The sequence below is a fragment of the Bufo bufo genome, chromosome 6 (genome assembly GCF_905171765.1).
Source record: "Bufo bufo chromosome 6, aBufBuf1.1, whole genome shotgun sequence".
NCBI classification, from domain to species: domain Eukaryota; kingdom Metazoa; phylum Chordata; class Amphibia; order Anura; family Bufonidae; genus Bufo; species Bufo bufo.
This window is the reverse complement of record NC_053394.1, coordinates 361,745,368-361,763,706: the sequence shown is the minus strand read 5'-3', so window position 1 is coordinate 361,763,706 and position 18,339 is coordinate 361,745,368. Positions and strand designations below refer to the sequence as shown.

Sequence of the window (18,339 nt, the reverse complement as noted above, 5' to 3'; positions counted from 1 at the left end):
TGTAGTAATTTGCCCCCTACTGTTCATTTACTAATATATCCTCCTGTGCCCCCCACTAATGTCCCCCAAAGTTGGCATACACAAAAAAACAACAAAACAACAAAACTAAAAGCTAATACTCACCTGTGTCCAGGCGCTCACTCGCTGCTGGTACGGGCCCAGATGGTGAGGCAGGCGCGCACACGTCACTGTGCTGCATTCCGGCACAGGCGCACAATGACGTCATCATGCCCGCCTGCATCTGAAACTATGTGCTCCCGTGCCCCGCCGCAGTATGTGGGCGTTTGGGTCGCCGTTGGACCCCCCAGCGATGCCGGCCCTGAGGCTACGGAACGCCCACCATTGGTTGTAGTGGCGGTGTGGGACAATTACAGGTGTCTGTTCCATTCACTTGCAAAAAAAAGGTGTAAGTAAACCACATTGCACTCACACCACATGTATTATTAAGGTGCACCAGCTCATACATTTGGTGCAGACACATAAAGCAAAGCCACAAAAACAACCTTAAATGATAAATTACCATATACACTCACCTAAAGAATTATTAGGAACACCTGTTCTATTTCTCATTAATGCAATTATCTAGTCAACCAATCACATGGCAGTTGCTTCAATGCATTTAGGGGGGTGGTCCTGGTCAAGACAATCTCCTGAACTCCAATCTGAATGTCAGAATGGGAAAGAAAGGTGATTTAAGCAATTTTGAGCGTGGCATGGTTGTTGGTGCCAGACGGGCCGGTCTGAGTATTTCACAATCTGCTCAGTTACTGGGATTTTTATGCACAACCATTTCTAGGGTTTACAAAGAATGGTGTGAAAAGGGAAAAACATCCAGTATGCGGCAGTCCTGTGGGCAAAAATGCCTTGTGGATGCTAGAGGTCAGAGGAGAATGGGCCGACTGATTCAAGCTGATAGAAGAGCAACGTTGACTGAAATAACCACTCGTTACAACAGAGGTATGCAGCAAAGCATTTGTGAAGCCACAACACGCACAACCTTGAGGCGGATGGGCTACAACAGCAGAAGACCCCACCGGGTACCACTCATCTCCACTACAAATAGGAAAAAGAGGCTACAATTTGCACGAGCTCACCAAAATTGGACTGTTGAAGACTGGAAAAATGTTGCCTGGTCTGATGAGTCTCGATTTCTGTTGAGACATTCAAATGGTAGAGTCCGAATTTGGCGTAAACAGAATGAGAACATGTATCCATCCTGTGATGGCTACTTCCAGCAGGATAATGCACCATGTCACAAAGATCAAATCATTTCAAATTGGTTTCTTGAACATGACAATGAGTTCACTGTACTAAAATGGCCCCCACAGTCACCAGATCTCAACCCAATAGAGCATCTTTGGGATGTGGTGGAACAGGAGCTTCGTGCCCTGGATGTGCATCCCTCAAATCTCCATCAACTGCAAGATGCTATCCTATCAATATGGGCCAACATTTCTAAAGAATGCTATCAGCACCTTGTTGAATCAATGCCACGTAGAATTAAGGCAGTTCTGAAGGCAAAAGGGGGTCCAACACCGTATTAGTATGGTGTTCCTAATAATTCTTTAGGTGAGTGTATATATATATATTAAACTGGTGTAAAGTAGAATTGGCTTAGTTGCCCATAGCAACCAATCAGATTCCACCTTTCATTTTTCACTGCTCCTTTGGAAAGTGAAAGGTGGAATCTGATTGGTTGCTATGGGCAACTAAGCCTATTCTACTTTACGCCAGTTTGATAAATGACCCCCATAGTGTAGCGTGTAGAAAAAATTGAAGAAAATAAACTAACTGGCTCTTAAAGAGGTTGTCTGGGCGGGGGTCCGGCACCCCTGCTGATCAGCTGTTTGAGGAGACGGTGTGCTCTGTGCGCACGTGCCGTCTCCCTTCTGTCTTCCTGCTCGCTGCTGTATGTCTATGGGACAGTAGTGGACACAAAGGGAGACCGCACGCCATCTCCTCATACAACTGACCGGCGGGGGTGCCGATCCTGAGGATAGGTCATCAGTGTGAAAAAGCCCGGAGAACCCATTTAATGGTAATTTTGATTATAAAATAAAAAATTTTGTCTTTATATTTTTTTTAAATACATTTTTTTTTAAATATATTTTTTTATTGTAGTCAATGGATCTTAGGATATGACATACATAACACACATGACTATATTAGGGGGATTTCTTTTTGTAATTCTGTCTGCTTTTGTGAGGGAAGTACTGTTAGTAGAAATGTACTAGCGAGGCTACAGTGTGATTCATGTAGAACGCATGTGTCTTTCTACAAGTCCGGATAAATCCTGGATTGACCCTGTTTAGGCATTATTTTAATTGGTTCCTTTTTCGCACACTCGACTCATTTGATTGCAGTGCCATGGTTTAGCTCCGAGGAAACACGTGATTCATTAGAGAGAAAAAAACTCTCCTCTCCTGACATGTCTGTTCTAGTAAATAATTGTATTCCACCTAAAATGACAATTCTAGAACATTTATTCTTAAAGGGGTTGCGTCACAAAACATATTCTACATTTTTACAGCCAGCACCTGGATCTGAATACTTTTGTTATTGCATGTAATTAAAATTTTTATATAGCCAGTGAACTATTCAATAAAATGTATCTGCATAGCACCACCTGCTGTTTGTTCTTTTCCTTATTTTTTGGAAAAATTTTAATTACATGCAATTACAAAAGTGTTCATATCCAGGTGCTGGGTGGAAACATTTATTGTAGGACAACCCCTTTAACTAATTCCCTATGTTTTATTTCTTGCAGTGTCTGGGAAATCATTGGACAGCAGGGTGGTGGTCTCTCTGTACTGAGAACTTTCCGTCTCATGAGAGTCCTGAAGTTAGTGCGTTTCATGCCAGCATTGCAGCGGCAGCTTGTAGTGTTAATGAAGACAATGGACAATGTGGCCACGTTCTGCATGCTTTTGATGCTCTTTATCTTTATATTCAGGTAGGAATTTGATCGAAAGAGAGGGGAGGGGTGCAGCTAGGAAGTTGTCTTACATTTAGAACTGGCACTGGATGTGCCGAAGTTATGGAGAGGCCTGCGCCTCTTCATAACTTTGGTGGATTTTCCACCAGCTATGGGGCTTAATTAAAACCGGCGTCTAATACGCCTGTCTTAAAGGGGTTGTCCGGGCTTTTACTATTGATGACCTATCCTCAGGATAGGTCATCAATATCAGATTGGCGGGGGTCCGACACTCAGCACCCCGCCGATCAGCTATATGATGAGACGCGTGCGCATGTGCTGTCTCCCTTCCTGCTCACCTCTGCTGTCTACGGTCTTTGCCATAGACAGCAGCAGCGGACAGGAAGAGAGAAGAGATGCGGCACATGCGCACTGTGCGCACCATCTCCGCATACAGCTGATCCTGAGGATAGGTCATCAATAGTAAAAGCCATAATCTATTGGATTTGTGGAGTCTAAACTCTTCAGAAATGGTTTTATAACTTTTTCCAGCCTGATGAGCATCAACAACTCTTCTTCTGAGATCTACAGAAATCTCCTTAGTTTGTACCATTGCACAAATGTTGTTGTGAAGATCAGACTTTGATAGATCCCTGTTCTTTAACCTCCTCAGGACCGCCGTACGCAGGATTGCGTCTTTGCGGCGGCCCTGCTCTTCTGGGTGGACGCGCCGGCGCGTCCTCTCGCGAGACGCGAGATTTCCTGTGAACGTGCGCACACAGGCGCGCGCGTTCACAGGAACGGAAGGTAAGAGAGTGGATCTCCAGCCTGCCAGCGGCGATCGTTCGCTGGCAGGCTGGAGATGTGTTTTTTTTAACCCCTAACAGGTATATTAGACGCTGTTTTGATAACAGCGTCTAATATACCTGCTACCTGGTCCTCTGGTGGTCCCCTTTGTTTGGATCGACCACCAGAGAACACAGGTAGCTCAGTAATATGTTGCACCAAGCACCACTACACTACACCCCCCCCCCCCGTCACTTATTAACCCCTTATTCACCCTTGATCACCCCATATAGACTCCCTTATCACCCCCCTGTCATTGATTACCCCCCTGTCATTGATCACCCCCCTGTAAAGCTCCATTCAGATGTCCGCATGATTTTTACGGATCCACTAATAGAAGGATCGGATCCGCAAAACGCATACGGACGTCTGAATGGAGCCTTACAGGGGCGTGATCAATGACTGTGGTGATCACCCCATATAGACTCCCTGATCACCCCCCTGTCATTGATTACCCCCCTGTCATTGATCACACCCCTGTAAAGCTCCATTCAGATGTCCGCATGATTTTTACGGATCCACTGATAGATGGATCAGATCCGCAAAACGCATACGGACGTCTGAATGGAGCCTTACAGAGGCGTGATCAATGACTGTGGTGATCACCCCATATAGACTCCCTCATCACCCCCCTGTCATTGATTACCCCCCTGTCATTTATCACCCCCCTGTAAAGCTCCATTCAGATGTCCGCATGATTTTTATGGATCCACTGATAGATGGATCGGATCCGCAAAACGCATACGGACGTCTGAATGGAGCCTTACAGGGGCGTGATCAATGACTGTGGTGATCACCCCATATAGACTCCCTGATCACTCCCCTGTCATTGATTACCCCCCTGTCATTGATCACACCCCTGTAAAGCTCCATACAGATGTCCGCATGATTTTTACGGATCCACTGATAGATGGATCGGATACGCAAAACACATACAGGCGTCTCCCTGGAGCCTTCCAGGGGGGGTGATCACCCCATATAGACTCCCTGATCACCCCCCCTGTCATTGATCACCCCCCCTGTCATTGATCACCCCCCCTGTCATTGATCACCCCCCCTGACAGGCTGCATTCAGATGTCCGTATGATTTTTACGGATCCACGGATACATGGATCGGATCCGCAAAACACATACGGACATCTGAATGGAGCCTTACAGGGGGGTGATCAATGACAGGGGGGTGATCACCCCATATAGACTCTCTGATCACCCCCCTGTCATTGATCACCCCCCTGTCATTGATCACCCCCCTGTAAAGCTCCATTCAGATGTCCGCATGATTTTTACGGATCCACTGATAGATGGATCGGATCCGCAAAACGCATACGGACGTCTGAATGGAGCCTTACAGGGGCGTGATCAATGACTGTGGTGATCACCCCATATAGACTCCCTGATCACCCCCCTGTCATTGATTACCCCCCTGTCATTGATCACACCCCTGTAAAGCTCCATTCAGATGTCCGCATGATTTTTACGGATCCACTGATAGATGGATCGGATCCGCAAAACGCATACGGACGTCTGAATGGAGCCTTACAGAGGCGTGATCAATGACTGTGGTGATCACCCCATATAGACTCCCTGATCACCCCCCTGTCATTGATTACCCCCCTGTCATTGATCACACCCCTGTAAAGCTCCATTCAGATGTCCGCATGATTTTTACGGATCCACTGATAGATGGATCGGATACGCAAAACACATACAGGCGTCTCCCTGGAGCCTTCCAGGGGGGGTGATCACCCCATATAGACTCCCTGATCACCCCCCCTGTCATTGATCACCCCCCCTGTCATTGATCACCCCCCCTGTCATTGATCACCCCCCCTGACAGGCTGCATTCAGATGTCCGTATGATTTTTACGGATCCACGGATACATGGATCGGATCCGCAAAACACATACGGACATCTGAATGGAGCCTTACAGGGGGGTGATCAATGACAAGGGGGTGATCACCCCATATAGACTCTCTGATCACCCCCCTGTCATTGATCACCCCCCTGTCATTGATCACCCCCCTGTAAGGCTCCATTCAGACATTTTTTTGGCCCAAGTTAGCGGAAATTATTATTTTTTTTTTCTTACAAAGTCTCATATTCCACTAACTTGTGTCAAAAAATAAATTCTCACATGAACTCCCCATACCCCTCACGGAATCCAAATGCGTAAAATTTTTTAGACATTTATATTCCAGACTTCTTCTCACGCTTTAGGGCCCCTAGAATGCCAGGGCAGTATAAATACCCCACATATGACCCCATTTCGGAAAGAAGACACCCCAAGGTATTCCGTGAGGGGCATATTGAGTCCATGAAAGATTAAAATTTTTGTCCCAAGTTAGCGGAAAGGGAGACTTTGTGAGAAAAAAAAAATATCAATTTCTGCTAACTTGTGCCAAAAAAAAAAAAATTCTATGAACTCGCCATGCCCCTCATTGAATACCTTGGGGTGTCTTCTTTCCAAAATGGGGTCACATGTGGGGTATTTATACTGCCCTGGCATTCTAGGGGTCCTAAAGCGTGAGAAGAAGTCTGGGATCCAAATGTCTAAAAATGCCCTCATAAAATGAATGTGGGCCCCTTTGCGCATCTAGGCTGAAAAAAAGTGTCACACATGTGGTATCGCCGTATTCAGGAGAAGTTGGGCAATGTGTTTTGGGGTGTCATTTTACATATACCCATGCTGGGTGAGATAAATATCTTGGTCAAATGCCAACTTTGTATAAAAAAATGGGAAAAGTTGTCTTTTGCCGAGATATTTCTTTCACCCAGCATGGGTATATGTAAAAAGACACCCCAAAACACATTGCCCAACTTCTCCTGAATACGGCGATACCACATGTGTGACACCTTTTTGCAGCCTAGGTGGGCAAAGGGGCCCACATTCCAAAGAGCACCTTTAGGATTTCACAGGTCATTTACCTACTTACCACACATTAGGGCCCCTGGAAAATGCCAGGGCAGTATAACTACCCCACAAGTGACCCTATTTTGGAAAGAAGACACCCCAAGGTATTCCGTGAGGGGCATGGCGAGTTCCTAGAATTTTATATTTTTTGTCACAAGTTAGCGGAAAATGATGATTTTTTTATTTTTATTTTTTTCCCTTACAAAGTCTCATATTCCACTAACTTGTGACAAAAAATAAAAACTTCCATGAACTCACTATGCCCATCACGAAATACCTTGGGGTGTCTTCTTTCCAAAATGGGGTCACTTGTGGGGTAGTTATACTGCCCTGGCATTCTAGGGGCCCAAATGTGTGGTAAGAAGTTTGAAATCAAAATGTGTAAAAAATGACCAGAGAAATCCGAAAGGTGCTCTTTAGAATTTGGGCCCCTTTGCCCACCTAGGCTGCAAAAAAGTGTCACACATGTGGTATCTCCGTATTCAGGAGAAGTTGGGGAATGTGTTTTGGGGTGTCATTTTACATATACTCATGCTGGGTGAGAGAAATATCTTGGCAAAAGACAACTTTTCCCATTTTTTTATACAAAGTTGGCATTTGACCAAGATATTTATCTCACCCAGCATGGGTATATGTAAAAAGACACCCCAAAACACATTCCCCAACTTCTCCTGAATACGGAGATACCACATGTGTGACACTTTTTTGCAGCCTAGGTGGGTAAAGGGGCCCACATTCCAAAGAGCACCTTTCGGATTTCACTGGCCATTTTTTACAGAATTTGATTTCAAACTCCTTACCACACATTTGGGCCCCTAGAATGCCAGGGCAGTATAACTACCCCACAAGTGACCCCATTTTGGAAAGAAGACACCCCAAGGTGTTCCGTGAGGGGCATGGCGAGTTCCTAGAATTTTTTTCTATTTTTTGTCACAAGTTAGTGGAAAATGATGATTTTTTATATATTTTTTTTTTCTTACAAAGTCTCATATTCCACTAACTTGTGACAAAAAATAAAAACTTCCATGAACTCACTATGCCCATCAGCAAATACCTTGGGGTGTCTTCTTTCCAAAATGGGGTCACTTGTGGGGTAGTTATACTGCCCTGGCATTCTAGGGGCCCAAATGTGTGGTAAGGAGTTTGAAATCAAATTCTGTAAAAAATGACCGGTGAAATCCGAAAGGTGCTCTTTGGAATATGGGCCCCTTTGCCCACCTAGGCTGCAAAAAACTGTCACACATCTGGTATCTCCGTATTCAGGAGAAGTTGGGGAATGTGTTTTGGGGTGTCATTTTACATATACCCATGCTGGGTGAGAGAAATATCTTGGCAAAAGACAACTTTTCCCATTTTTTTATACAAAGTTGGCATTTGACCAAGATATTTATCTCACCCAGCATGGGTATATGTAAAAAGACACCCCAAAACACATTCCCCAACTTCTCCTGAATACGGAGATACCACATGTGTGACACTTTTTTGCAGCCTTTCAACTGAAAGTGAAAAATGTCATTTTTTTGCAAAAAAATCGTTAAATTTTGATTATTAACAAAAAAAGTAAAAATGTCAGCAGCAATGAAATACCACCAAATGAAAGCTCTATTAGTGAGAAGAAAAGGAGGTAAAATTAATTTGGGTGGTAAGTTGCATGACGGTTAAAGTAGTGTAGGTCAGAAGTGTAAAAAGTGGCCTGGTCTTTCAGGGTGTTTAAGCACTGGGGGCTGAGGTGGTTAAATAAAAGAGGTCATCCACTCACACCTGATTGTCATCCCATTTATTTAAAACACTTGACTCTACTTTCACCTTTAAATTATCTGCTAATGCCAAAGGTTCACATACATTTGCCACTTACAGACATGTAATATTGGGTCATTTTCCTCAATAAATAAATGACCAAGTCTAATATTTGGAGTCATTTCTCTGATTTGGTTATCTTTATGTAATTTTAGGGTTTGTGTGAAAATCTGACTGACGTAGTTTTAGTTCCATTTTATGCACTGAAGGGTTCACACACTTTCAAGCGCCATATCGATAACAACATGTAATACTATTAGTTCCTGGAAAAGGGCAACATAGACTACAAACAAGCACTATGGTGTATGGTAGCCTAATAGTTTTACATCTTTTATACCTGCCAGCATTTTAGGAATGCATCTTTTTGGCTGCAAATTTGCATCAGAAAAGGATGGAGACACGCTTCCAGATAGGAAGAACTTTGACTCTCTACTTTGGGCCACAGTGACTGTATTCCAGGTATTACATGTTTGGTATGTGCAGAAGTAAAGGCATTATTCTATTTGACATGATTCTGATAATTTGATTGGCCGATTTAGATTTTAACACAGGAAGACTGGAATAAAGTTCTTTACAATGGCATGGCCTCAACATCTTCATGGGCAGCGCTTTACTTTATCGCACTGATGACTTTTGGAAACTACGTCCTCTTCAACCTTTTGGTGGCTATTCTTGTCGAAGGATTTCAGACTGAGGTAAGACTTGGTGTCAGTTTGTCTTTTGCATTTTAAGTAGAGACAAAAGTAACAAAAAGCAGATACAACCCATAGCCAAAAAGTTAGAGGCCCGCAGGGCATTTATTTAGAAGACCTAGTAAAATGAAAAAAGAAGAGCTGCTGATTTTTTCTATGTACTAATGCTTCGCTATATTTGGAAATTTTTCTTCTGTCCCTTTTACTGTGCTGCACAATAACTCCTCCAAGAGTACTAGACCTGTTCTCTAGAATATACGTATCTACCAGGGGCCTACACAGGTCTCATAGGGCCTGTGACAACTCGGGGTCACTTAGCTCTCCAGGATTGCTGTCTTCTCAGCTTAGACGGATGGCACACCTCAAGAAGCCACTTCAACACTGCAGATTTGGGCGGAAACTGGCAACGACCAGCTTTATTGTCACTTTTACAGGCATCATAACATAACCCATAAACATAAATCCTCGTCCTTCTGGCCACTAACTACACAGTAATTGTCCCTCTCTATCGGGATCTGGGTCTACCACCCAGCTCACCAAAACACAACTCAGTGCTTACCCCACAAGGGTTAGAGGGTCCTGGCTCCCACAGGCCTTGGCACAGCCTGCTTCTTCCCCAGACTGGGAGCCCTGATTGAGGAGCTTAATCGCAGGCAAAGCAAAGATTTTTTTTAAAGTGGACAACATATATATATATTTAAATTGTAATAAAAAGAAATCACCCTTGGGCCTCACCCGCTTCTACGTCAGCAGAACAGGTGCTTCGTAAATATGGAACTCATTCTGAACACAATATTTCTCAGTGCATTCACGTCAGACAACTGGTATAAATACACTGATAAATCTGCTGCTTCCTATCTATTACAAAGCTGACAACCTGTAGCCACCAGTAGGGGGAGCTCAGTGCATAGGAATGTATGCAGTTGCAATTGACTGTAATGGAGGCAGTAATCATTTGTTTGAACTGAGCTCCTCCTTAGTTGTGGCAGCATGAAAATGCTGAGTTTTCACAGTGGAAAAAGAAGAAGGAATGACCCTTCCTTCGGACCCCGTAGCAGTCGCATGCTCTGCCTTATATGCAGGTACTGCAGTGGTATCTACTTGTCATTTATGACTACTGCACTAGTAATGTCTAGTAACAACCTTGCAATGCCTTCCCTGCCACTCATTTCCAAAAGAAGATCGATATTGCAGCATATCACCAGTGAAGGACATAACATTGACTATGATTACAGATGTCACCAAAAAATTAAAGACCATACGTAATATTAACATCCATTTTACCAATGTTTCAATCAACCAGGTCTTATTACAAGAGTCCCAAATCAAAGTTCCTATAGGTAGTCACTTTAAAGTAAACCTGTCTACTGAATATAAGCAAAAGAAATTTCATAGTTCAAATGTATTAGTTTCTTTAAAGAAGAAAAAAAAAAAAGTCAAAGCGTGCTCTATGCCAAGCTATTCCAGAACAAGAGACCCAATACTGTTCTTGTACAGTGGCTCTGCTAACTGTGTTTTTCCCTGAGGCATTGTGAGACAGATGGGAACATGTCACGGCGGACAGGGTATAAGATACACAGAAAGATGAACAAACAAGTTTCTAGGCGAGAAGCTGGGGATCAAGGTCACCTCCTGGCAAATCCCTACCAGCTCTCCCTATACTGCTATGCCCACATTCAGACCCTCAAGGTGGGAATAATGTGTCCTCGTGCCTGGGCTGAAAATACCCTAAAAACCCTAAGATGGTGAAAGGGGAATAGAGGCAGCCTGCTCCCTCAGGACCTGGAGGGGCAGGCGTCTCTCTAACAGCCTAGACAGCAAACCACAAGAGAACAAAAAACCAACTTATCTTTCTGAGCAGGAACAGCCAATCCTTCCTTCCTTGCATACACAGAGCCAGACAGAAGCTATAACCCGCAGGGAACACTGGGAGTGGGTGTGATTTAAACTGAAACCAACGACCCCACCCAGTGCACCTGAAGGGAGGCGGATCTAGCTTGACTCTAAAACAAAACAAAAGGCTAGACACGTGCTGCTAATCTGGCAGACCTCCTCACATAGCCTGAGCAGGGCATGACAGAACACAAGCAAGGCCATAGACCCTACAGGGAAATTTCCCGATGGGCCAATGCCTTGGGGGGCCACCCAAGCCCTCTTCACATCCACCAGCCGGATGCATAACGTTCTGATTCTCTCCTATGCACCTGGCAAGCGGTCGCAGGTGCCCTCCTGAATTCAACTGTATCGTCATCCTCAGTTGAATACTGTGGCACAGGTGGCAGTATTTTGTGCTTCACTGTGGTATTTGGTCCTGCTGGGGCGGTATAGTGTTCTGCACTGTGGTATTTGGTTCTGCTGGGGCGGTATAGTGTTCTGCACTGTGGTATTGCTGTCTCTGCCTACTTCTGTTCTCCCTGCATACATATGTTGCCCCTGCCTTATGTTGCCCCGCCTTCTGTCAATTTGAGCCCACCTACAACATGGGGCCACTTTTAGGTTTTTTTCCAGGGCCACTTTAAGTTCCAAGTCCGCCCCTGACCATAGGAGTCTACTAAGAGGGGACAGTGGAGACGTACAGATGTAAAGTGAGCTTGCAGGTAGAAATAGTGACTGTGACCGGGCTGCAGCTCCACGCTACCTGTCACATGGCAGATAGTGATTACAACTCCCTGCTAGTGAGTGGAGAAGGAGAGATCTGCAGCACAGTCGCCTGAACGTTGACGGGAAAGGCCCCACAAAGGTGTTGCACATGAGGTTCAAAGCTGGCTGTGAACTTTCTATTTTTTAACTGGAGGAACATTTTTTTTAGAATTTGAAATAGGACTTGCCACAAATCTGAAACCTTTTTTCAATTAACTATTATTATGAACATTAATATAATGTAAACGAACATGGCAATAATTTTTGTATATTTCATGCATATGCATAACTGGTTTTGTGTCCAGTCTAGCACCTACTTCATAAACAATGCGCTTCCTACCTTAATAGGAATATATAGGGAGTCAGGGACCACACGAGATACCCGCAAACAGTTTTTCACAGTGTGCACATTCACAGTAGCCTTGTGAATCCGATCCGATGGGCTGACAAAAACATTTATGCCAGAAACCGGTCGGATCCCATTATAGTCAATGGGGATCTGGCGGTACACGATCGTGTCCGGCAATACCGAAAACGGTGAGCCCCGGTAGCCTGATCCTCTATCAGATTCACAATGCTGCTGTGAACGTAGGCTTACAAGCGGCGTGCATCGGCCGTTCTGTTAATCTCAACATTTCACATTCACATAATTTAAATTCAGTTTCTACAAAGTGGGTTTTGTGCTGAGTGTATGGAACCGTCAGCCGCAGCGTCCGCCATAGACAGGGACCGTTTATCATGACAACAAGGGCTATTACTTACTCAATTCATCATTCCAGCATCATTACTTCCAGCTTATACATTCCTGTTCCACAAATAATTCAAGTTTTATCATTTAAGATGATTTTGGTGTATGTTTTATTATAATAATTGTTTATATTCATGGGGCGGGGGTACGGCCTAGGAATTATGGGAAAATCCCTTAACTGAGCGCACATTATATTTCCAGATATTTACTACTGTGTGCGGTACGGAAACAATTGTGCATTCTCATGAAAACATCCATGGTTGTCCGAGTATTAAATACTATCAGTATGTGATCGGTGGTGGTCCAACAGCCGGCAGCCCCGCCAATTACCGGCGTGTAACAGGCAAAGTGCTGCGTCTAGGCCACGTGAACCATGGATGTGACGTCACTGGCCTAGCAAGAGGCCACTGGCCCCACCAGAGCGTCACAGTCTCTTCAAACAGATGATCGGCAGGGGTGTCGGGAATCGGACGCCCACCAATCAGAAGCTGAAATCTTATCCTGAGGATAAGTCTTCAGTATTAAACACTCAGACAACCCCTTTAACACTGTCTAAGCCAGTAAATCACCAAAACTACAGGACTGTCCCCTCTCCTGACATGTCTGTTTTATTAAATATTGTGTTCCCCATGTAATAACAATTCTGGAGCATCTTTTTTAGAAGGCTGCATTGCTCCATTCCTCTCTTATTGCTCCTAGAAATTTAGGAATAAATTGAGAACTGGGTTTTACCCCTCTCCGTGTCAAAGGGGCGTGTCCCTACACAGTCAGAACTGCTTGGACAGATTGTGTAGCGAATCACCTAACTGGTAACGCCCAGTTATCTATTTATTCCTACCTTTCCTCAAGGAATAACAAGGAAGATCGGCACAATGAAGAGGTCTATGAAAAGAGGCTCCTCATTAAAACTTCCCTGTTAAAAAAAATCTCTACCTAAGCCCTATAATAACTATATAACTATATTATTATATAATATTAAATGGGTTTTCTGGGACAATATATTGATGACCTATCCTCATAATAGGTCATCAATACCTGATTGTTGGGGGGGTCTGACTCCTGATACCCCCACTGATCAGCTGTGGCGCTCTGGTGTTGTGTTGAGGCCTCTTTCTAGGCCAGTGATGTCATGTTCATCGGTCACATGGCCTATGTGGAGCTCGTCCCATTGAAATTACCACCTTATAAGGAAAAGAATAAAAGACATTAAAAATAAAATATTTTGCATATAACATTTTTTAATTTGTTCATGACAGAGCTTTACCATCTGCAGACAGTAGAGATCTTGAAAATGCAGAAAAATACTAAGCATAAATGGACTGTTTGCAAGTCCATCAAATACTTAAAATTTATAAGTGTATATGTAAATTTTAAGTGAAACAAGTTTTCACGATCATGGAAAATACAAAAAAACACAGATATAATTTTTAGGGTGGCTACATATGATGCAGATTTGTGTGCAAAAAAATCTGCAAGGAATCTGCATCAAAATTGCACAAAAATGCACCTATAAATCCGCACTATTTATGATGGATTTGGTGTGGTTTTTATGCAGTTTTGATACAGATTTTTCGCAGATCTCACCCATCCATTAAAAAAGTGAAATCCGCACAAAACAACTATTGACATGCTGCAGATTTCAAAATCCGCACTCAGGCAATTTCCTCACCTATGAAATATCATATAAATCTCTGTCTAGTCTCACACACTTTGTTAGTACTGTATTTCGCTGCAGTTTTACCGCATGTAATCTGCGCGAAAAAGCCGCGCGTAATCTGCAGGCAGCCTAAATGTCACGTATCACTGAAAAAATGTCATACTTAATGATACAAGGTTAAAAAACCCTAGTTCACTGCAGGATACAGCCAGGCACCAATGGTATATGATGGAGGCTCCTCAGGTACAAAATACTGATGAACATCCACCCACACAACTCCCATCAACAAGGAGGGGTGGGTGTTTAGCTTTCTAAATGCACAGAGGTAAGGCTACTATGTGGTGGCAGCTATAGGGTTACATGAGGTGCACCATGCTATATAATAGCCCATTGCTAATGGCCATAACTGGTGTGATCCAGTGCCTACTAAGTACAGTACACAAACTTGCAAGGCACATCAAGGGTTCTCATTATCATTCAAGACACTGCAATTAAAAATAATTCACCAAAAAGGAGATAAAAATGCAATATATCACTGAAAATAGGCACCAAATTTCAGAAGTAGTCATTTTGGTTTTTATTAGGCTGCTTAGCTCTGTGCAGCACAGTTGTATTAATGCTACCAGGGCTTACTGCATGTGGGATTTCCAATATTCATCTCCCTTCTCACAAACTTTGTCTGTATTTGCAGTTGCCTTCATGCCCCTTTATTACACAGTGTAAAGTAGTACTGTAATTACTCTACTACTGTCTTAAGAGTCAACACACGCTGCTGAGACTATATTTTACTACTCATTGACAATGCCCTGCTACTCAGACACTGCAAGATGATCTGCTATCTTCAGATCAAAACTCATCCAAAAACAAGGAGAGAAGGGCCAAGGAGAGTATGGGAGGTCACAAAAGCAGGAGATCTGCACCAGGAATGTGGTTATGTTACTGTATGGGAGCCAGGCTTAGACTCTGTTCACATCTTCATCATGGTCTCTATAATGAAAACCACAATGCAGATCCAGATCTCTCACATGGTGGACACTAGGGATGCCTGACCAACCCCATTTACCAGGGAATGTCAGGTCCTACTGAGTTCCTTAAAATGCGACATAATCAATAACGAGGGCTCCTAACAGAGCTTCCGATGCAAATGTGAACACAGCTTTACCGAGGCGTGTCAACTATAGACAGGACACTAATAAGTGATAAACCATACTGCACTTAAAAGATTTACACACAATTTTTAAAGACAGGAAAACCCCTTTCATGGAAATTTGTAATCCATTAGACTCTACAAGTGCTAGATTAATTCTAGGTTTTCTTACAGGAAGTCTCCAAGAGAGAAGAACCGAGTGCACACCTAAGTTGCATACACCTGCCTATTGACTCACTTGTGGTGAGCACATGCATGCTTTAATCTCTTGTTTTTTGTGAAACTCAGTTCTAAGCATTTGTCTTGATGTTATATTTGTAGGGTAGATGGAAAACTGGTGTTGAATGTGGTCATCTCATGGTGAGCCTAGGACATATCCGCAAAAATGGAGCAGGCATATGCAAAGGGTCAAGTTAGAGGTTTACAACCAAGAAAAGGAAAGGAAAGGCACACTGATGGTGCTTAAAGGGGTTGTTCAACCCTGTGGTTCTTTCAGGCAGACTCCCCAACATGGGAAGACCTGACGAGGGAATCATATTTACCTGATCCCTGCTGCAGAGTTCCGGCTTCTTCACCCCTCTCCACGCAGCTGCAGCTCTCAGATCTCCCCATGCCAACATCCAGTTTGACACAGGTCACGTAGCTTCTGCTGTTAATGACTGGCTGCAGTGGTGATGTGTCTACCATGCGTCATGTCACTGTGATATGTCTACCATACATTATGTCACTGAGTCACTACAGCTTAGAAGTTGACACGGGAAGACGTACAGCGGCACAGGGGAGCAAATAGAGTTGGGTAAATATGATTCCCACCACAGGCCGGCCATGCTGACCCCCAGCATGGCCGGCCTGTGGTGGGAATCATATTTACCCAACCCTATTTGCTCCCCCGTGCCGCTGTACGTCTTCCCGTGTCAACTTCTAAGCCAAAGGGCCCACTGGGTTGAGTAACCTCTTTAAAGGGAGTTTTTTTTTAAAGCATCGCTGATGCAAATTATGACACAAGACTATGGGTATCAACAACCATCATCAGGCATGGTGTAACATAGGATACCGACATGGACTCAGGTTTGCAGATGGCAGAAGACCTTGTGAGGCCATAAAGACAGTGGTGGCCCCAGCAACTCACAAAGCACTGAAACTGGATCTGTGTCAGTGCCAGCATCCTACATTACCACATGCCTGATGAGAGGTTGGTGATACTAAAAACGTTGGGTCATAATTTGCATTAGCAACGTTTTTATTGGGTCTGAGTAAAGTCACCTCAAGCCGGTTGTGCACATTTGGATAAGAAGTGGTGGGTCCACCATCAACGTGCACCCAACACGCCATGATTGGGAGTAGTGCTGCCTGAAACCAAACTCAAAACTGCGGCCCATAACCGAATGATTACTAAGTGATTATGATACTAAGATGTTTCGTTGTGGATGTGAATCTAGTATAAAGCGGGTACAGATAAAATAACTGTTGCCTTATCTTGTTAATTTGCAGGGTGGCGGCTCCCTGTCTGGTTCTGAAAGTGCTCCAGATGAATGTGGACTGCGCAAAAGCCTTTCCAATGTGTCTTGTGAGTAAGAATAATGTTCTGTACAACTGTATGGGAGAGGGGAAACCAATACAGCTGTGAATACCTGCGCCTCCACATCACTATATATATAGTTGGAAAAACTGCAGTTTTTTATCCACCATTTTTATCCAACCTAGACACTGTCGAAACCAAATTAGTGCATTCTTTAAGGGCTTTTCCAGTATTTTGATATCGGTGACCTATCCTCAGGATAGACCATCAATTGTGTTCAGCGAATCGAAGTCCACAAAGTGGACCTTGATCCGAATTTCAGGGAAAATTTGATTCGCCACAAAGCCAAATCTCCTCATGCTTCATGGTAACAAACCGATTTTCCCTGAAATGGGGTAAAAAAATAAAATTAAACTTACCTTATCCATTTGAGCGAGAAGAGCCCACTGCCACCATCTTGATTGAAGATCCCACACGAAATCCCATGAGCCTCCCAACGTGATGACAGGCCGTGCAAGATTTTGCGGTGAATCTTCAATCAAGATGGCGGCTGCGGGCTCTTTGCGATCAAATGGATGAGGTAAGTATGATTTTTTGATTTATTTTGTTTTATTACAGACTTAGATATTAAAGTCAGATGCCGCAATCAGCGATGAACGCGGCATCTGAGGGGTACAATGACGGGGAGCGGCACAATCGCCGTTCCCTCTCCTTGCACCCACTATCTACAAAAAAATGCGCTTCGTGATGAAGTAATTCCTCACAGAATTCGGTGATGCAATCAAATTAAATTTTCCATAACTTTACTCAACACTAGCCATCAATATCAGATTGCCGAGGGTCTGTTCAGGAGTAACTCCAGCGCCAGAACTACACAGCTACACCCACTGTGTAGCGGACGAGCTGGTGAATGCAGCGCTGATCGCATTCACTTGAGCACTTGATACTCTACACAATGGAATATCAGAATACTGGGAAACTGATGTGTTTCTTCGACTTTTGGATTAGCAATAGACTTCATGGATTTTATTTGGGCTCCTGCTGGGACATCTTTCAACATTTTTACAAAAATCATTGTTCAGAAGACTTTTAAGCCACCACTGACCCAACTCAGTAATGCATGGATGGCTCAAGTCCATCAAGGGGGACATCCATGGGCGGACTGGTCATAGACCCTACAGGGAAATTTCCCAGTGGGCTGATTCCCAGAGGGCCACCCAAGCCCTCCATAAAGATTCTGATCTTCTCAGCATTGATTAATGTAGGAGCATCCGGCACTTATACACCTGGCCAGCGGCCACAGGTGCCTTTCTGAATTTAACTGTATTGCCATCTTCAGGACAATGATACAGCTTCATACTGTGGATGGCAGTATTTTGTGCTGCACTGTGGTAATTGTTTCTGCTGCAACAGTACATTGTGCTGCATTGTAGTATTTGGTTTTGTAGAGGCAGTATTTTGTGCTGC

General features: G+C 43.9%; 1 protein-coding gene across 2 annotated transcripts in view; it reads left to right on the top strand.

Moving 5' to 3' along the window:
• Positions 1 to 18,339, top strand: part of CACNA1G (calcium voltage-gated channel subunit alpha1 G) — a 206,709-nt gene that overhangs the window by 75,424 nt on the left and 112,946 nt on the right. For both annotated transcript variants that reach the window (XM_040435736.1, XM_040435735.1), the window contains exons 10-14: positions 2,768 to 2,953; positions 8,814 to 8,928; positions 9,009 to 9,164; positions 15,528 to 15,596; positions 16,845 to 16,920. In XM_040435736.1, coding sequence (XP_040291670.1) covers positions 2,768 to 2,953; positions 8,814 to 8,928; positions 9,009 to 9,164; positions 15,528 to 15,596; positions 16,845 to 16,920 — 602 coding nt within the window. The remainder of the gene's footprint in view (positions 1 to 2,767; positions 2,954 to 8,813; positions 8,929 to 9,008; positions 9,165 to 15,527; positions 15,597 to 16,844; positions 16,921 to 18,339) is intronic.